At 37.3% G+C, this 21,178-nt stretch overlaps 1 protein-coding gene across 1 annotated transcript in view; it reads left to right on the forward strand.

The window, feature by feature from the left end:
• psda (pleckstrin and Sec7 domain containing a) overlaps nt 1-20,560 on the forward strand; it is a 62,202-nt gene extending 41,642 nt beyond the window's left edge. Inside the window, exons 13-19 of the mRNA XM_088086900.1 lie at nt 8,074-8,117; nt 10,320-10,510; nt 11,260-11,330; nt 12,523-12,680; nt 13,259-13,403; nt 13,496-13,639; nt 14,718-20,560. Coding sequence (XP_087943026.1) covers nt 8,074-8,117; nt 10,320-10,510; nt 11,260-11,330; nt 12,523-12,680; nt 13,259-13,403; nt 13,496-13,639; nt 14,718-15,035 — 1,071 coding nt within the window. The 3' untranslated portion in view covers nt 15,036-20,560. The remainder of the gene's footprint in view (nt 1-8,073; nt 8,118-10,319; nt 10,511-11,259; nt 11,331-12,522; nt 12,681-13,258; nt 13,404-13,495; nt 13,640-14,717) is intronic.
• Nucleotides 20,561-21,178: the final 618 nt, after the last annotated feature.

A 21,178-nucleotide genomic window follows, 5' to 3' on the forward strand; every position in this document is an offset into this window, starting at 1 on the left:
TTCGGTGTGAGTTCAGTGTGAGTTCGGTGTGAGTTTCGGTGTGATTTTCGGTGTGATTTTCGGTGTGAGTTTCGGTGTGAGTTCGGTGTGAGTTTCGGTGTGAGTTCAGTGTGAGTTCGGTGTGAGTTTCGGTGTGATTTTCGGTGTGATTTTTGATTGTGAGTTCGGGTGAGTTCTGTGAGTTCAGTGTGAGTTTCGGTGTGATTTTCGGTGTGATTTTCGGTGTGAGTTCGGTGTGAGTTCGGTGTGAGTTCGGTGTGAGTTTCGGTGTGATTTTCGGTGTGATTTTCGGTGTGAGTTCAGTGTGAGTTCGGTGTGAGTTTCGGTGTGATTTTCGGTGTGATTTTCGGTGTGATTTTCGGTGTGATTTTCGGTGTGAGTTCGGTGTGAGTTTCGGTGTGAGTTTCGGTGTGATTTTCGGTGTGAGTTCGGTGTGAGTTCGGTGTGAGTTTCGGTGTGATTTTCGGTGTGATTTTCGGTGTGAGTTCAGTGTGAGTTCGGTGTGAGTTTGATTGTGAGTTTGATTGTGATTTTCGTGTGATTTTTGGTGTGAGTTCGATTGTGAGTTTGATTGTGAGTTTCGGTGTGATTTTCGGTGTGATTTTTGGTGTGAGTTCGGTGTGAGTTTCGGTGTGAGTTTCGGTGTGATTTTCGGTGTGATTTTTGGTGTGAGTTCGGTGTGAGTTTCGGTGTGAGTTTCGGTGTGATTTTCGGTGTACAGGTGGAGGAGAAAATCCTGCTGGTCAAGCTTCGTGTTGGTTGAATCTGCAGCTCAGAGAGGAAGTTGTGTTTGGATGTTTGGATACGTGAGCCGATAAATTACACATCACTGCTTCAGTGGAGGGATTAAACACACACACACACACACACACACACACACACACACACACACACACAGTGAGACATTGTGGTTAAATGAGACGTGAACAGGAAGTCAGAGCCAACAAAATTAAAACTTTAAACTTAATGATCGTAAACCTTTTAATGTAATATGAAATTTAAAAATATTTCCTCATTAGTGTCAAAAATTATCTTCAAAATTCATTGAACAGGTTCATTGTTAATCATGAAATGTTAATTTTTTGTGTTTTTGAAGTAAATTTTTAAATAAAAACAAAACACAGATTTACTGTTTAATATCAGTGAATCTGTTTTTGATTTTTGCTCACCGTGAGATTGAAATTCATCCTTTTTTTACTGAGTAATAACCAAAACTGAAAATAATTTACAGCCCCTATTTTAACGCAGTCAAACTTTATTTAAATTTCATCAGCAAAATCATTTATAAAGCTTCCTAAAGGTGATTAATAACAACATAAATCGAACAGCAGATACATTAAATGAATCTGCATGAATCTGTTTCATTTTTGTAAAATCTGTAGTTATTTGCAAAAAGCACATTAATGAAATGGACTCTGTGTGTGTGTGTGTGTGTGTGTGTGTGTGTGTGTGTGTGTGTGTGTGTGTCCTCTGATGAATTGTTTCTCGTTTGCTAATTCATTTTTCTCTCAGCAGTTTTTTCTCCTCACTTTGATCTGGGTTTAATTGTTTCTTTAATAACATATCTTATCATTTATGAAATGTTAACCACTGAATATATAATTAATTGAAATATGACAAATGAAATATTAAGAGAAAAACCAACTCAACATTTAGAAAAAACAACAACAAAGAAATAAAAAACTGTATGAATATACAAAATATTTCAAACTGAAAAAAATAAAATGTTGGATTTTATTAAATGAAATTTAGTATATAAAATAAGTATTCAGTTTATTAAAATATAATTTCTAAAAATGTAAAAAATTAAGTAAAATATAATCATTTCAAATAATAAGATCCAGTTAAATATAAACATATGAAAAATCTAAAATCTATTAAAATATAAACATAAAAAAGGATCATATTCATTCAAATATTAAATTTAGTAAAATGTTATTACATAAAAAGATATAAAATATAAACATATAAGTTGATTAAAATACATGTGTGTAAAAAGTATGAAATTTTGTCAAATTTAATCTGGAACTTAATGAAAAATATAAAATAATTAAAAAAAAATAGTGCAAATGTTAAAAATAGGCAAAATAGAATATTTACTATTAACCATAAAATACGTTCATCATGTTATATATATAAAAAATTAAAAAATATATCTAAATAATATTTCACCGTTTCCGACCTGTAACTGACCGGTTTGTCCAAAGGTTAAATGATGCTGCGTTATTACATTTATATGCAGATTCATCATAAACATGTTTGTGTGTGTTAACAGACTGATCCAGATAATGCTGAGTCATGGTTTAGATGTTTCCAGCTGATTTTGGGGTGTTTTTATTTATTTGTTTATTTCTGCTCGTCGGCTCTCGGCTGCATTCACATTCAGCTCTGTGGATCCTGTTTGATTGACAGCTCCGAGCAGAGCGGAGGGGGGCGGGCTCAACCCGCCGTCCTCGCGCTCTGATTGGCTGCTGCTGCAGAGAGAAAATGCGCATTGAGAGAGCGAGGGAAAAAAGAGAGCGAGAGAGAGAGGAGGAGGAGGAGGAGGAGGAGGAGGAGGAGGGAGCATCACTCCTCAACAGCTCAGAGCAGCGAGAGGAGGAGGAGGAGAAGAGGAGGAGCTCACCTGACGGAGGGATTCTCCTGCAGGACGACAACAAGGAGGAGAAGAAGAAGAGTGGGAGTCAAGTTGGAGGACGAAGAGATCAGCATCTGAGGAGGAGGAGGAGGAGGAGGAGGAAGGAGGGATTCTCTCCCTCCTTTTTTAACCCAGAGTGCAACAGGAGAAACTCTCCTCTTTCTCTCCCCTCTGTGTGCTCCCCTTCAGCGTTTTCTCCTCCGTCATCCCTCCATCTTCAGTCTCAGGAGGCTGACGTCACTTTTGGGGGTGCTCTCTCTCTCTCTGTCTGCATGTGTGGGTGTGCTCGCTCGCCCCTGTCTTCCTTTTCTTCCTTTTTCATTTTTTTTCGGTGAATGTTTTGAGAGCGAGCTGCTGCTGATGCGTTTCCTCCGTCACGCAGCTTTATTTGCAGTCCAGGGATTCTCCACCGCCGCCGCCGCCGCCGCCGCCGCATCAGGAGGCTGCATTCAACAGCCGATCTGAAAACTCATTTTTGATTTTTGGGGAGAAACTGCTGCATCAGGAGAAGCAGATCAGAGCTGCAGTTTAGGACGTTTTTCGACTGAATGTTTGGATTTTTCATTTATTGTTTTTCTGCAGGAGTGTGAGCCGATGAATTACGCATCACCGCTTCTCAACATTTGGGGGATTTAAACACACACACACACACACACACACACACACTGAGGCGGTTTGTGTGTGTGTGTTGATGTGACGCTCCGTTTAACGAGGCGTGAGCGGGAGATCAGAGCTGACTCGACTGACAACTTCACATTTAATAACAATATTTGTTTCAAAACTTATTTTGGACTCTGATAATCTTTTTTTTTTCAAATTTGCCTTTAAAATTTTTAAATCTTTAAATTTTTGACTGTTGGTCATTGGAAGATAAAAATGAATCTTTTTAAATGTAAAATACCTAAAAATGATAATTAATTAAAATTTGTCTTAAAATTATACCTTCAATTATCATAAAATTAATTTTATATTTTTATTATTTCCAATTAAAATACAGATATGCTTTTCATATTGTTTAAATTATCCTTAAAATCACAGTTTGAAATTATATATTAAACCTGCCATAAATAAATAAATAACAGTATCATAAAATTAATTGTATATTTAATTTATTTAACAAAAAAATACAGATTTTCTTTTTGTGTTAGGAATTAAACCTATCTTTAAAATCATACTTTAAAATTATTCTTAAAACTTTACCTTAATATTATTCCTGTAAATTATGTCGTAAAAGTTTTATAAAACCAATTGTATCGTCAAATTTTTTCCAATAGAAATAAGGATTTCAAGGTCTTCCTTGAAAAAGAGATTCTAAATCTCAGTGGGACCAACATGGTCAAAAAAGGTTCAATAAACAAATAAAACATTTGCTGTTTCATATCAGTAATTAAAGTTATCATTAAAATTATACCTAACAAAATACAGATTTGCTGCTTTTATAACGGCAATTTTTTACATTTTTGACTTTGGTCGCCGTGAGATGAAAACTCATTCGATAAGAAATACTTTACCATTACTAAAAATGTTACCTTAAAATTATCTTTAAAATAATTAAAATTACTGATTTGCTGTTTTTTATTAGGGAATCTTTTTGATTGTTGGTCATTGTGAGACAGAAATTCATTGATATTTTTAAAAAAGCTATACCTAAAATTATAACTTAAAATCATCCTTAAAATATACCTTAAAATCATCTTTAAAATTATAATAAAATGTATCTTTTTTAAAAGACGGAATGGCTGTTTTGTATCATTAATCAAAATTATCCTAAAATTATAACATAAAATCATAATTTAATTATATGTATTTTTAAAGTTATTTCTCTGATTAAAATACAGATTTGCTGTTAATATCTGGGGATCTTATTTTACTGAGTGAGAGCTAAACATTCTCATTCTTCCTGTTATTTACCTCAATTTAACTGACAAAATATTGTATGAAATTGCCTGAATGCAGATTTCTCAGCATGCACTTCTAAATGTAAAGGATTTTTAGGGTTTAGGGCCTTGCAGCAGATCACTTTAAATCACAGTTATGCATATTGATGCCTTCATGTGATTTTCCTTTTTACATTTTTTTACCCCAAATGTTGCAGCAGGTGGAGCCTCGGCGCTCTGCGATGTTTGTTGGCAGCGTGTTTTTGTCTCTGAGCCTCCAAACACCTGAGCGAGCCGGCGGCTGTCAGCCAGCGGGATTATGAGTCGGATGAAACGCTGCCGTGTTTTGATGCATAATGAATAGAGCCGGATCCATAATGCAGCAGGCTGAGCTCCGCTGAGGACGCAATCAATCCGGCCTGAAGCAGCGACTCCCAGCTCGCCACATCTGACGAAAAACAACATTTTACTGTTTGGGAGCTCCTTCCATCCGAATCTGGAATCCGGGTCGTCAAACTGGAGTCACGTCTGTTTCCGCGTGTGAACATACTGGAATCCAGTGGATCACCTGAAGATCTGCGTTCACATTTGTATTATTCGTAGGTCACCTGGAGGTCGGGCTCTTTTTTTTCTGACTTCTTTTCTCTCTGAGACAAAAAAAGAGGAGTTTTTTCCTGAAGTTTCAGCCGTCTTCTGCTCGTTTTTCACTTTCTGCATCGACTCCAAAATCCACTCGGATGCTCTGAGCTCTGAACTCGGCACCATGATCGGCGTCAACAGCATCCACTCGTCGGGCCGCATGCGGTCGCGGTCGCTCTGCTCGGTCCGGAGCGGGCGCGACTCCAGGGACACCGACCCGTTCAGGTATCCCAGAACCCCTCGCTCTCGCTCGCTCAAACCGCTGGCCTTCCCCGACCTGCTGGGAAAAACCCAGGACGGACAGCAGCACCGGCAGAGTCGCAAGAAGAAGGTAGAGCCCGGAGAGAGCTGCTGCTGATAAGTTTCTCATTTTTTATTTTAGATTTCACCCAGAAGACGCTGCAGAACAGGAAAACACAAAGAGATGAAGTCGCTCAGATTTGACACAGAACAGGAAACTAATCAGAGCGAGAAGAAAAGATTTAGTGGAAGTTTAAAACGCCGAACAGCGTGGACCCGACGGGGTCTTCATAATTTAATTTAATTTAATTTTAAAAAACAAAAAAACACCCTGTGAGGTTGAAAGCAGCAAACTGAAACAGTTGACTTGATTTCTTTAAAAAATATGAGAAGAAGGCAACAAACATGAGAGGAAATAACCCCCCAAATTACTAAAAATTAATAAAAAGAACAAGAAATTTATCTGAAAAAAAGGAAAACAAAATCAAACAAAACTTGGAAAGAGTGCTTTAAAAGTATTATAATTTTGTAACAATATTTAAATATGTCATTTTGAAAAGTTTTTTTAATGTTCTAAAATTATTTATAATGAAGTACCCTGTGAGGTTGAAAACAGCAAATTGAGCAAATTGACTTGATTTCTTTCAAAAATATGATAAGAAGGCATGAGATACATGAGGAGAAATGATCCCAAAATTAGCAAGAAACAAGAAACAAACAAGAAAATTATCGGAAATTAGTAAAAAAAAAAAAAAGGCAAACAAGCCTCTAAAAATTATTTCAATTTTTGTAACATAACTTTTCCCCTAGCTTTTTAAAAATAATTTTCTAAAGTAGCTGCTAACAAGAGTGTGTAGCTGCTGACGAGAATTTTAGCTGCTAATGAGAGTCTGTAGCTGCTAACTACAGTCTGTAGCTGCTAATGAGATTCTGTTGCTGCTAGCGAGAATTTGTAGCTGCTAATTACAGTCTAGCTGACAGCTACAGTCTGTAGCTGCTGACAAGAATTTGTAGCTGCTAACTACAGTCTGTAGCTGCTAACTACAGTCTGTAGCTGCTAATGAGAGTCTGTAGCTGCTGACCACAGTCTGTAGCTGCTGACTACGTCTGTAACTGCTGATGAGAATTTGTAGCTGCTAACTACAATCTGTAGGTGCTAACTACAGTTTGTAGCTGCTGACTACAGTTTGTAGCTGCTAACTACAGTCTGTAGCTGCTAATGAGAGTCTGTAGCTGCTAACTACAGTCTATAGCTACTAATGAGAGTCTGTAGCTGCTAACTACAGTCTGTAGCTGCTAATGAGATTCTGTTGCTGCTAGCGAGAATTTGTAGCTGCTAATTACAGTCTAGCTGACAGCTACAGTCTGTAGCTGCTGACAAGAATTTGTAGCTGCTAACTACAGTCTGTAGCTGCTAATGAGAGCCTGTAGCTGCTGACCACAGTCTGTAGCTGCTGACCACAGTCTGTAGCTGCTGACTACGTCTGTAACTGCTGATGAGAATTTGTAGCTGCTAACTACAATCTGTAGGTGCTAACTACAGTTTGTAGCTGCTGACTACAGTCTGTAGCTGCTAACTACAGTCTGTAGCTGCTGACTACAGTCCGTATCTGCTAACAGCAGTGTGTAGCTGCTAACTACAGTCTGTAGCTGCTGACTATAGTCTGTAGCTGCTAACAGCAGTGTGTAGCTGCTAACAGCAGTGTGTAGCTGCTAACTACAGTCTGTAGCTGCTGACAAGAATTTGTAGCTGCTAACTACAGTCTGTAGCTGCTAACTACAGTTTGTAGCTGCTGACTACAGTCTGTAGCTGCTAACTACAGTCTGTAGCTGCTGACTACAGTTACAGTCTAATTACAGTCTAGCTGACAGCTACAGTCTGTAGCTGCTGACAAGAATTTGTAGCTGCTAACTACAGTCTGTAGCTGCTAACTACAGTCTGTAGCTGCTAATGAGAGTCTGTAGCTGCTGACCACAGTCTGTAGCTGCTGACTACGTCTGTAACTGCTGATGAGAATTTGTAGCTGCTAACTACAATCTGTAGGTGCTAACTACAGTCTGTAGCTGCTGACTATAGTCTGTAGCTGCTGACTATAGTCTGTAGCTGCTAACAGCAGTGTGTAGCTGCTAACTACAGTCTGTAGCTGCTGACTATAGTCTGTAGCTGCTGACTAGTCTGTAGCTGCTAACTACAGTCTAGCTGCCAATGAGGGTCTGTAGCTGCTAACGACATTCTGTAGGTGCTAACTAGAGTCTGTAGCTTAACTGCGTCTCGTTTTTTAATTTTTCACAGTGGGGGAGGAGTTAAAAAATAAGTCCTCCCAAAAAAATCAGTTACCTTTTATAATAAATAAAACAAAGAAATAATGAAATATTTCGGAAATGTGTTTGTATTTTGAGGGGAAACATAATTTCATTTTTATTTATGTGTAGAGATACATGATGAAGATGAGAAATAAAGAGAATCTGAGTCTGAAATAGAAAATCACAGTTTTTATCTGCAGATTAAAGATAAAAACCGGATTTTTTTCTGTCGTCTTTTAAAGAAATGTCAAAGTCAAACAAGGAAAGCCGAGGGTCCCACAATTCAATCACACACACACACACACACACACACACACACACACACACTGTGTATATCTCTGACTGTGTGTGTGTGTGTGTGTTGTGTCTCTGCAGACTCTCTACAGCTCCATTAAGAATGAGAAGCTTCAGTGGACCATGTGAGTACCAACCGTCAGCTGGTTTCTAACACACGACATGCCAAACATCTGAAGTGTGTGTGTGTGTGTGTGTGTGCGTGCGTGTGTGTTGTGCGTCCCTGCTGCCCTGACTCCCATATTTAAGCCTCTGTTGCCATGGCAACTGCTCCCTGCTTTCTGTTCCTCGCTGTAATTACAGGTCAGCATCCCAACGCCCAGGCATCACTTTGGACACACACACACACACACACACACACACACACACACACAGAGAGTACATATGTATATATTAAACACACACACATCTATACAGTACATATGCATTTATAAAACACACACGTGTGTGTTCAGGCGTGCTGTTTGCATCTGTCCTCCCTGATGTTGAGCCTTTTCTTTATGTGTTTGTTTGTTTGTCTGTTTGTTTGTCTGTTTGTTTGTTTGTTTGTTTGTTTGTTTGTTTGTTTGTTTGTTAATCCTCTGCAGCTGTGTGTCAAAAACATGTTCTGAAGATGAAACAGGAAAATCAAACCTGTTGACTGAAAGCTCCCGTGTGTCAGATTTTTGGGGATTTGTCGGCTTGTAGCAGTGAAGGTTACAGATTACAGCCAGCTGAAGCTCGTGCTGGTTATAATCCTTCAGTGTTCAGTTTTCACCGGGAGCCAAATTCTCCTCAGAGGTCTCTTCTCTCCAAAACAGACAGAAGTTATAAACCGAGAAAAACACTAAATTTTATGATATTTCGTTTCTGAAAAAAATATCCCCATAAATCCCTCACACAGGAAAATAATGAAATACATAACAAGGATTTTGTTCCTGTGGTTGGTCTTTGTTTTTTCTTCTTTTATTCAGATCTTTTTTATTTTTTATTTTTTTATTATTACTCATTTTTCTGGACAGCAGTTTATGGTAAACAACATACATCAAGACAGACAGTTGAATTTCGGCTTCCGTTCGGATTTTCCAAAATGTAAGAACTTTGTACAGTTTTGTGGAGACAAAGTGTTCGTATAAAAGCACTGTAAAATATTCAGGAGGAGACTTATGTGATTTATGATATTTTATGATTTCCTGTGAGAAATACATTTATTGATTTAATTATAATGTGTAAGATGCATGGATATTTCCATCTGTGCATTAAAAAATACAAATGTGTACAAATACATTTAAATATACATGAAAAGAGGTTATAGATTTAAAAATAATAATAATAATATGAAATAAAAAAGAATAGAAATTGAATTCTAATTATAATCCACACACTTTAGGCACATAAACGTACATATTTAATAAATTATTGGTGTGGAAACAATGAAAATACAGCATCAGATTCATACAATTATTGTTTGGGTTTTTTTTTAAAAAAAAAAAAAATGGGAAAAAGGCTATGAAAAAACTTGATTAGAGATGACCCAGATATTAGAGAAAATATTCTAAAAACTACAAGAAATCCACAAGAAAAAAGAGCAAATTGACTTGATTTCTCTCATAAACATGGGAAAAAGGCAAAAAACCCCCAAACAATAATAACAAGGTTAACACTAATAATGTTAAGAATGTTTTCAATAATCTTTTTATAATAATCTTTTTATTAATTGTTTCAGTTTACTTTGTTTTTTGTTTGCACGTTTCTGCAGCTTTTTTTTACTTTTTTAATCGATACCAATGAATCTTTTCACATCAGTCAAACACACTCTGAGATCGATCAGTTAATCACACACACCTCGTTTCATCATCAGTGCAGTTACAGACGATTGCTCATTAAACACTTTGTCTTTAACCCTTTGAAACCTGAGCAAATTGGCCAAAGAGCAGCCAAAGAGGAAATGACCCTAATTAGAAAGAAATTAGTGAAGAATACAAAACAATTACCTGAAAATTAGTAGCAAAAATAAATAAATAGATAAAATAACAGAACCTAAAACAAACTAAAACATAAAATAAAATAACAAAGTAAAAAAAAAAATTAAAAAAAACAAAAAACGAGGCAAATAAGACTTGGAAAAATTGCCCTTTTTTCCATGTTTTTGAAATAAATTGCACCAATTTGCTCAGGGCTCAAAGGGTTAAATAGTGTTAAAGGTGTCTTTGACCAGCACACGGAAAGTGATGTCACTCCAGGCTTCACAGGGTTAATTTGTTGTTTTTAATCTTTTTTCTGAAAAATGCTAAAAAGCTAAACGAGCTAAAACAGTCTGACTGATTTCCGTCCGTCGTCTCCTGCAGTGATGAGGAGGAGCTGAGGAAGTCCATGTCGGAGCTGGCCGACGTCCGAACGGACTCGGCCTCCCACACCATGAAGAGGCTCGGCAGCGGAGGGAACCCGCTGGTGGGCGTCGCCCAGCAGGCCGACGGCGAGCTCTACAAGAGCGGCTTCCTGGTCCGCAAAGTCCACGCCGACCCCGACGGGAAGAGAAGTACGCCTGCCCGATCCCCTCTCTCCAGATCGGCTTTATTGAGTGTTCGTCTGATAATCGAGCCCAAAATCTTTCCTCTAATCTTTGTTTTGTAGACGCTGTTACCACAGTTTCATTTATGGATTTAATTAGCTTTTATTTTTTCATTTTTTTTTAAATCCAGAGTGGGTTTTATTGTTTTCAGTTTAGTTTTTATTGTTTTCAGTTTAGTTTTTATTGTTTTCAGTTTAGTTTTTATTGTTTCAAAAATGTTCAGTTTTAGGTCTTTTTTCGTGACAGTTTCATTTTTATTTTTTTATTATAAGTTCAGAATAGGAATTACATTAAAAAAAAACTTTGTGAAAGCACTTTCTTTCTTTCTGTGGACAAATTTGACAGAATTGATGAAAACATAAATCTAAAGACATTTTTCTGTTTATTTTTATTCTATTTTAGTCTAAAGTACAAAAAAAAGCATTTTTTTCTTCCAAAGTTAAGTTTTTATTTATTTTATTTCTTGCTGTATTTATAAAATTGAAAACAGTCATTTCAAATTTTCCTTATAATTTTATTTTTTATTTTTATTTTTTAAATTCTGACTAAATATGTTGAAAATTATTTATGTGGTAACTTTTCCCACATAATTTACTATTCTATGTTATATTTGGGCTATGAATGAATTTATATATATTGATGCTTTTAAAATATCGTTCACAGAGAAACTATGTTACCGTGATGTTTAATCTCCCATGATGCCTTGTTTCTTGCAGCTCCGCGGGGTAAGCGGGGCTGGAAGTCTTTCTACGCCATGCTGAAGGGTCTGGTGCTCTACCTGCAGAAGGTAAACAGCTGAACTACATTTCCCAGCAGCCCTGCTGTTTCATAAATGACGGTTTCTCTGCATTAAGTGTTTGTTTTGTTTTTTCATGTCAACCAAAATGTGTTCTTTTCATGGGGTACCACAGGGCTCTGTTTTAGGACCAATTTCATTTTATTTATCTTTATTTTTATTTTTGGATGAGTTAAAATAAAATTCAGTTAACCCTCTGAAACCTGAGCAAATAGGTTTGACTTCTTTTAAAAACATAGGGAGAAACGAGCAACTGAACAAGACACGGTCCAAAAATTCACGAAAAAAGAAAAAGTTACAAGAAAATTACCTGAAAATAAAATAGTATAATTTTAGATTCAAAACAGTATTTTTCTTTTTTTTTGTGTGAAGGGCATTTAAAAAAAATTATTAGCTAACTTTTTTGTCATCTTTTACTAACATTTCTCGCTAATTTGGTCCTTTTCACCTCACGTTGTGAAAGAAATGAAACCAGTTTCTCAGGTCTCACAGGCTCATAAAGCTTGTAAAAGGCTTCTGAACGCAGCACAAAAAACTGATGCTGATCCAGGTTTCAAAGGGTTAAAACTGCAGGCTAAGACAAGATAAAATAAAATCAGTTAACCCTTTGAAACCTGGATTGATATCTGTTTGTTGTTTTTTTAAGCTTTGTGACCCTGTGAAAACTGAGCAAACGGGTCTGATTTCTTTTGAAAATCAATATGGCAAGAAATGTCCTGCAAATTGTGAGAAATTTTATTTAAAAAAAAATAAAATAAAAAATAAAAAAATTAGTTGATAAATATATTTTAGTCCAAATTGTCTCAAAAACTATATTTAGAATAATTTTATAATTAAAATTACATTGCAGAAAAAGTAAAATGTATAAAATACATTTTTTTTTTTGTATTTTAAATTTTTGGCGCTTATGTCGTTTTCTTGATTTATTTATTTTTTTTGCTTATTTTCTTCGACCTTTTGCACGGGTTTTTTGCTAATTTGTGGTGGTAAGGTGCTTATTTGCTTGTCCCCAAAAAAATCAAAACAATGTGCTCAGGTTTTAAAGGCTTAAAGGACATTTCAGGACATCTTAGAGCTCAGATATCTCAGTCTGAGTCCTTAAAACGAAGCCTTCTGGGTGTCCGAGTGGGTTTGAAGATGATTGGTTGACTTGATGAGACGCTGCTCTGTGATTGGCCGACAGGATGAGTACCGTGCGGAGCGCGAACTGACGGAGGAGGACGTGAAGAACGCCGTGTCCATCCATCACTCTCTGGCCATGAGAGCCGCCGACTACAGCAAGAGACCCAACGTCTTCTACCTGCGGACGGCCGACTGGAGGGTCTTCCTGCTGCAGGCGCCGTAAGAGCAGCAACGCCACGCCACGCCCACCTTTGTTTGTTTGTTTGTTTGTTTGTTTGTTTGTTTTCCCATGACGCAGACTTTAGATTTTGCCTTAAACTCACGAGGACGTCTTCTTCAGTGACAAAGTGCTGCAGACATCGTGTCGTGGTTCCACTTCAACAGGAAGTTTAAGCTTTGTTTTGTTTTGTTTTGTTTTGTTTTGTTTTGTTTTGTTTTGTTTTGTTTGTTTTGCTTTTTTAAAATTTTGTTTTGTTTTACTTTGTTTTGTTTTGCTTTTTTAAAAATGTTTTGTTTTGGGGTTTTTGGTCTTTGTTTTTTGTTTTGTTTTATCTATTTTTTATTTTCCTTTGTTTGGTGTTTCATATACAAAACCTTCATGCGACGTTGTTCACAGTTTAAATGTAAAACAAATATTACATTTCTCATTCATTCGAGTCCTCGTGGAACTTCGTGAAAAGTTTGTTTTAATGTTTTTCTTATTTTTTATGCCTTTTATTTTGGCGGCATGTTGGTGCAGCTCTTGTAGAACATTTTTAAATTCAGTTTTGAATCTGTTTTTCTTCTTTCTTTTGCAGGAACGCAGAGCAGATGCAGTCGTGGATCACGCGCATCAACGTTGTGGCGGCCATGTTTTCGGCTCCTCCGTTCCCGGCGGCGATCGGCTCCCAAAAGAGATTCAGTCGTCCTCTGCTGCCGGGATCCAACACCAAACTGAGCCAGGTACAGACGCCGCGCGAATCTTCGTCAGCTTCAGCTTTTCTTTAACGCAGAAACATCAGAATCCAGCGGAGTATTATGGTCTGTCCCCGCAGGAGGAGCAGGTCAAATCTCACGAGAACCGGTTCAGGGCGGTTTCCTCCGAGCTGGCCGACCTCACGGCCTCCACACCCGACCGCAAGGTGAAAGGTCGCGAGCTGGAGGAGCAAAAACTGCGACAGGAGTACCTGGAGTTCGAGGTGAGAGGATTTGCAGTGAGGTTCAGGCACGCACCCAAAACTTTGAAGAAAAAAGTAATGGACATTTCTTTCAAAGAGAAATAAAGTTGCTCATTTTTATCTTTGAGAATCTCAAATTTTCTTTTTTTAAAATCACCAAATTTTTACTTGAAAAAAAAGCCAAAAAATTTAAGAGGAAGAAAAAAAATGCCTTATATTTCTTTACAAAAAGCCAAAAAATCACAATTTTTTTAAAGAATAAAAAATTTAAAAGAAATGCTTAAAATTTTTTTTTTCGCCACATTTTTTCTTTAAAAGTGACCAAAAATGTTTAATGTAAAAAAACCCAAAACTTTAAAAGAAAAAATATCACAATTTTGTAAAGAAAACAAGTCTTTGAGGGCACGTATGCCCCTTTACATAGGTAAATTATGTTTTCTTTAAAAAAATCACCAAAAAATTGCAAGAAAACAGTCAAAAGTTATATTTAAATATTCGTTTTAATCCCTTTTATAAATAATATATTTTTTAAAAAGCTGTGATATAGTATTGAAAAAAAACAAGGAGTTTTGATTATAGTTTCAGAGAATGTATGGCCTTTGAAATTTGACTCAGAGTCCTGGAAAAGGTCCTGGGAAAGGTCCTGGGAAAGTTTTGGTAAAATGTGTGTGAACCTGACTGCAGGGGTAATAACATAATTTTTCGGAGTTATTACCTTCACAGAAGCTGAACGCGTCAGTCGCTGTCGTTCCTTCAGCGGTTAGTTTCCTGTCTGACTGATTTTAACCCCGCGAGGCCTGAATCCAACTGACAGTTCCTCTGCAGCTCCGTCTGCTTCCCGTCATCACAAACCGAATCCGTCTGTCGGCTGTCAGACAGGCCGCGCGCACACACACACACACACACACACAAATATGCATCACACAATCCATATCATATAAAAAATAATATTTAAAATTATTTCAGAGAATTCTTTTTGGTAATTTTTTGATAAAATTTTTATAATTTTTAAAGCTTTTTTTCCGGGTCAGTTGTGTCAGTTGTTTTTTTTTACTAATTTTCATCATTAACCGTCTCGTCTTTTGTCTCCGTCCTCCAGAAAACCCGCTACGGTACGTACGCCATGCTGCTTCGGGCCAAGCTGTCGAGCGGCGACGAGGACCTGTCGGCCTTCGAGTCGCGGCTGTTTGACGACGGCGGCCTGCAGAGGGCGCACTCCAGCCCCACGCTGCCGCAGGACGCCGCCAGCAAGGAGAAGACCCGCGGGACCAACAAGATGTCCAAAAGCTTAAGGGTCACCGCGACCTCCAAGACGGGCGGCAGCATCAAAGAGAAGAAGAAGAACGGCGGTGGCGGCGAGAACAACCAGCAGCCGGAGCTGCAGAAACAGAGCAGCAAACAGGAAGAGGCGTCATAAGGCGGCGAGGAGACGGACATGAGGCATCATGGGTAGCGGGCTGACATCCTCCTTCAAACCTTTTCTGTTAAACCTCCGTCACGTTCTGATTGGCCGAGGGGATTTTCCTCCAGAGCCGCGGTGTTGGAGGGTGGCGGGCGGCGAGACACGAAGGAGGACGGATGAGTGGAGTGTTTTTATTTTTTCCACCAAACGTTCAGGAAACCCGACGGGCGCCACTCCGCGTTTATCAGACATCAGCAGGTCAGAGTTTCACAATAAAAGCTTTATTTCCTGTCAGATCTTCATTTCAGGGACGTTCCTGAGGCGTTTGGCGTTGAAACCAACGGACGTGAAGACGCTCGTTTCCTGCAGCGGCCGACTCGTCACAAACACTTTGGAGGTACTTTGTTTATTTTTTACGTTTTTTTTCTCCGCGGGCGACAAACGCTGACCTCCTGCACGACCGCCACTCTGCTGCTGCTTCTCCTGGCAACAGACGGGGGAAGCAGGTTGTCACGGCGACCAGATATGACGGACAGAGCGTGTGGGACTGTTGCTGTGGCAACAGAGCAAAAGGGGGGATGAGTAGGGAGGGAGGGAGGACGGGGAGGGAGACTGCAGTCAGGACTCCCCCGGCCAAAAACGAACGCACGAACGCACGAACGAACGAACGAACGAACGAACGAACGAACGAACGAGGCTGTGATGATGTGTCACTGAACACAGTACCTCCCCTCCTCCGCAGTGTGAGTGTGTGTGTGTGTGTGTGTGTGTGTGAGAGTGTGTGTGTGTGTGTGTACTTTCAGAAGTGTACATACTAACTGACGGAGGTCGATCAAAGTGTCGCTGCAGCTGTTTGTTTTATATTTATGGTGTTTCTTTTTTTTTTTTTTTATTTTCCTCGCTGGATCAAACAGGCTGTACGGAAGATTGTTAGTGACCAAAAACTACCGACTGAGCAAAAATAAATAAATAAATAATAACTCAAACTTTACTTAATCTGCAGTTGAGCTGAGGGCTGGATATTGTCCCATAATCTTTGATAAGTACTTTATCTTGTATTTTTTTCCAAAACGTTAAACCCCTACAGAGAGCCAGGTACTAAAGGTACTAAATTCGGACACCCATCCTCAGGTTGACGTAGTTTTTGTGAACATGTTTATTTATTTTAAACATTCAACATGTGATGTATATATGGAATAACTCCCCCTGCTTAATAAAATTGGCAATATATAAATACAAAAGATAAATAAATAAGTAAAATAAAATTAAAATAAAACCAACGTACATAAGCAAATAAAAGGGGAAACTTTAAAGTCAGCATAATTAAATAAATGATTTAATAAATAGCACAGTAAATAAATAAATAAAAAGCACATCAAAAACATGCAAACTTTTAGTGTGGTCATCCTTCATCTTTGCCTTACATTTTTAAAGAAATGTCAAGTCACAATTTTTGAAAAATTCCAAAAACATTAGGAATTACATTTAAAAAGCAAAGTGAATAAAATCTGGGTTTAAATATTCATTTACATGGAAACTAAAATGATTTTTTTTCATGTGGTTTAAAAAGTATTTTGGCCCTCTCGGACCTGCAGACTGGGTTCAGTTTATATTTGCTCAGTAGTTTTGGTATTGATGAACTTCCATATGTTTTTGCTGGACTCGATGCTGGAAACTGAATTTGAATCCGTCCACTTTTTCTTCACATTCCTCTTTTCTCTTTCACTGAAACTTTATGTATCGAGCTGAAACGATTTGTATTTATTGACCGGAGAGTTCAGAAGTTTAATTTGTTAACAGGAAACATCGGAAACAGAAAGAGTGAGGATTTTTGGGTAATGAAGTCTTCAACATGCAGCTGCGTTTTGCTGCCACTTGGTGTCACCAGAGTGTAACGCTGCTGTTTCCTTGTATCGGTAGTATTAGAAATACCACACAGTAAAGAGTAAAAGTACTGCACTCAAAAGCTCGCTTAGTATAAGTACAAAAATAATGAAATTAAATAAAATTAAATTAAATCAAAATAAAGTAAGGTAAAATAAAACAAATTTTGTTACTTTCCACCACTGTAAGAGAAAATTTTAGGTTTTTGGAGTTACACATTTAACCCTGAGATAACTGATCAAATTGGTTTGGAAAGATGGGAATTAACAATAAAAGCAAAATGACACAAAAAATTGCAATTAGTGAAGATAAGATCTGAAATGAGTTAACAAAAAGTAAAAAGAAATTAAAAAGAAAACAAAAATAAAAAAACAAACGAGGAAATGACCCCCCAAAAAAGTTATTAAAAACTATGATAATATTTTGTAACACATTTTTAAATGTAATTATCATATTTGAAAGTTTGACAGATATTTTTATTTTTTCATTTTCACTAAACTTCCTAAAGAAATTAAAAAGTTTCTGGAAGCTTTAGTTTTGATTAAATATTTGTCAAAGGCATTTGAATAAAGTTTTGTGTTGGAGTTTGTTATATACCGAATTCTTAATTAGGCAAAAAAAGGTAAAGAGTAACTTGGTAAGAAATTTGTAAATGCATATCAGTTCCAAATATCAATTATCTGTCTCATTAAGTATTAATCAGTATCAATATTGGCCCTGAAAAACCATGATTGGCCGACTCCTAGTTTCAAAGGGTTAAAGTCCAGTTTTAATTAGATTTATCACTCTAAGAACTGGTTAATATTAATATTTACAGGTGCATCTCAAAAAATTAGAATATCTTTATGTTTTTTCCCTGTAATTGAATTCAAAAAGCTAAACTTTCATATATTGTATATTCATTACACATAACTCGAAATATTTCAAGCCTTTTTTTGTTTTAATTTTGGTCATTATGTCTTACAGCTCATGAGAACCAGAAATCCAGGATCTCAGATTATCTGAATATTTCCTAAGATCATTCAAACATGTTAAGCATGTTAATTAATGTACTAATTAATACAAACTACTGCATTAATGTGTGTGCATTAATGTTTTGGGTCGCATGATTCTAATATTTTGAAGTGTGTTTTTTTTTAAAATATTTTTCTCGCTGTAGGCCATAATTACAAAAAAAACGTTTTAGTAACGTTTTAGCATGTAACGAGTCTAGAATATATTAAATTGTCACTTTCTTAAATAACTGATGGAAAACATTGAATTTTTTTCACAATATGCTATTTTTTTGAGATGCATTTGTATTTCTGTTAATTTTGGCAATCCCGGACTTCCATACGAGGACACCTGAGCGTCACTAAAGCTTAAAAACATGCAGCCGTCTGCGACGAAACGCTGCAGCTGTTTCAAACCGAAACAGGAGCAGACGCAGCGAGCGGCGGCGCTCACCAGGTGGCAGCAGAGATCAGCTCTGTGTTGTCGTTGTTCTTCTTCTTCTTCAGGTTTCTTTTATGGCTAAAATGTTAAATAAGTTTTCCACCACAGTTTTGTGTATTTTTTGTTCATATTTTACCTCCAAAAGTCACTCCAGGCTTCATCCACGAAGCTGAAATTTCATCGTGCAAACAATTAATTTTTTTTTATTTTTGGAATGAAACAGGAGCTGAAACAGCTGGAACCTTTTTAATCAAAAAAACGCAGAAAACTCTGAAGAAAGACTTTTTGGGGGTTTTGGGTTGTTTTCAGTCGGAAACAACAATAAATTTCAGTATGAAATTCCCGACGGATTGTAAACGCTGTCGGACCGACTGTCCTCCAGGATTTAGTCTGATCCGGCTGGAAGAGACACACAGAGCAGAGTTTGACATTTTGAATGCAGCAGTTTTTTTGTTTGTTTGGTTTTTTCTCTCTTTGGTCCGTTTGTGGATCATCGCGACTGTAAAGACACAAAAACACCACAGAGGACTGAAAAAGACACACATTTCAAAAGGTACCGACAGAATTGAAGCTAATGAGCCTTTACGGAGAATTCAAACGATTTCATTGTTTTTTTTAAATTTTATTTTACGTCATGGTCCGAAAGTTTCGCTCGTTTTCTCGGCGGGTGTCCATTAACCCTCAAATTGTGCAAATCGATCAGCTTTTACGACGTTCGGTTTGACGTAAAATAACTTTTGTTTCATCAGAGATTCAGAATCAGCTGGTTGATTTCGTCAGAGGACGTTTGCACGAGTTTGAACTTTTCTCGTTCTGCAGCTGAACGACTTTCTGGTCTTTGAGTTCAAATCACAGTGAAGGAAATCTCTCTGAGTGGCGGGTAATCGAAGGATGTCACAGCGACACGGATCCGCTAAAATCTTGGTCCTATGATTCGTCGCTCTACATTTGGAGCATCAACTTCCCATCATCCTCTGCAGCACCTTCATGCTTTTTGATTTGGACGCGTCGTCTCTCTCGAATCACATCCAAACTTTCCAAAGTTTCATCCACTGCTTCATTTCTGACGATCACTTTCAAAAAGTTCTGTGACATCCGAAAACCTAAAAACAGCCCACAAACGTAATTTACCGCAAACGTGTCAAATTTACCGCAAACGTGTCAGATTTGCCACAAACGTGTCAAATTTACCACAAACTGTAGCAGTTACCTACAACAAATAAAATACGAAATTTCCTGCAAAGTTCCAGAAAAGACATATAATATGTCCACAAAAGACATCTATACTTTCTTAAGAAAAGACATGTACACGTATGTCATGTTGATGTCTTTTCTGGACATTTGTAGGACATTTCGTGTTGTGTTTTGGCTAGTGGGTAACTGCTGTTTCGTTTGTGGGAAATTTGTTACGTTTGTGAAATTATTACATTTAAAACTGCAGATTTGTGTTACATTTGTGGTTAATTACGTTGTTTGTGGTTAATTACGTTGTTTGTGGTTAATTACGTCGTTTGTGGTTAATTACGTTTGCCGGCTGTTGTTAGGTTTTCGGGTCACGCGTCCTTCAGCGTCTCGCCTCGATTCCTCGGTTACCTCTGAAACGATCTCCGGACCTTCACACACGTAAAGACCTCTGTGGTTTGTTTGACCGCAGCGCCGCAAAGATCAGAACCCGTCCTCCGTCAGACGGACGCCGCCGCGCTGGTCGGTGGGAGTCTGCCGGGTTCCCCGCTGAGCTGTTTGACCCCCGCCGGGTCGTATTTACTCGCTCAAATATCAGTAACACGTGTGTTCTTCGGGTGTATTTGTCGCTCTGTGCAATGTAAAGCAGCTAAAAGTCACGGCCGCTTCCCGCTCTCCGTCTGTGTCCAAACCTGTAAATAAAGTTCACATTGAGAAGCCATATTGTATTTGGGCTGAACGCCCGGCTCGCCGCGTTTTCGGGCACTTTGGTTTAGATATTTTAGAGCCGATGTTGAAGCTCCCTCCAACGTTTTATTTATTCTGAGACGACTTTAGTTTCTGTGATTTTTGTTTTGTCTTTTTTCGGCTTTGCTGCGGTCTGAATGTTCGCCGCCGGCTCGCCGATCGATAGCTGTACATACTGTCCACTTCCTGTGAGCTTTTTGGTCGTAGTGAAACACAAACAAGTCGTTTGTATCATTTTGAAGGCTTAGAGGCAAAAAATAAACATGAATAAAAAAGATTTTGGACAAAAAAAAGATGAGTCATTTTTATTCAGAGTTTCAAAATTATTATTATTATTTATTATTATTATTAATTAATTAATTAATTAATTTATTGATTTATTTATTTATTTCCAGCCTGTGTGTTTAAGAGGAGAAAGCGCATGAATACACACTGTCAGTAAAAACACGCAGAGCCTCGAGTGGAAACTTCAGCAGCCTGATTATAATCATGTTTAAAAATAAACTGAAGATTTTTTAGAAGAAAAGATATTCAAGAGGTGCAGATCTTGTTCAACTAAAAATGTTCTTGAATTAAAAATATAAGTAGTCAAAATTACTAAACTCAAAGTCATAAATCTGATTTAATATCTTTATTAATTTAACATCTAAAAAACTTTTAAATTTGTTTTGAGCATCTTATATTTTACATGTAACTGACTTTACTATCTTACATTTTTTAAACATATTTTTAACCTTTTTTTTAATTTAACTGGCTTATTAAGGAATTTTGAAACGGTCAAAATTTTGACATATTTGATCATTTTGAAAAAAACAACAACTGTATTTTGACTGTTTTATAATTTTCATCAACACACTCGAATATATTTCGTGTCTCACAGCCAGTAATTAAAAACCTAATTTTACATTTAT

The sequence above is a fragment of the Plectropomus leopardus genome, chromosome 13 (assembly GCF_026936395.1).
Source record: "Plectropomus leopardus strain MGB_pleo_1.0 chromosome 13, ASM2693639v1, whole genome shotgun sequence".
Classification (NCBI taxonomy): Eukaryota; Metazoa; Chordata; class Actinopteri; order Perciformes; family Serranidae; genus Plectropomus; species Plectropomus leopardus.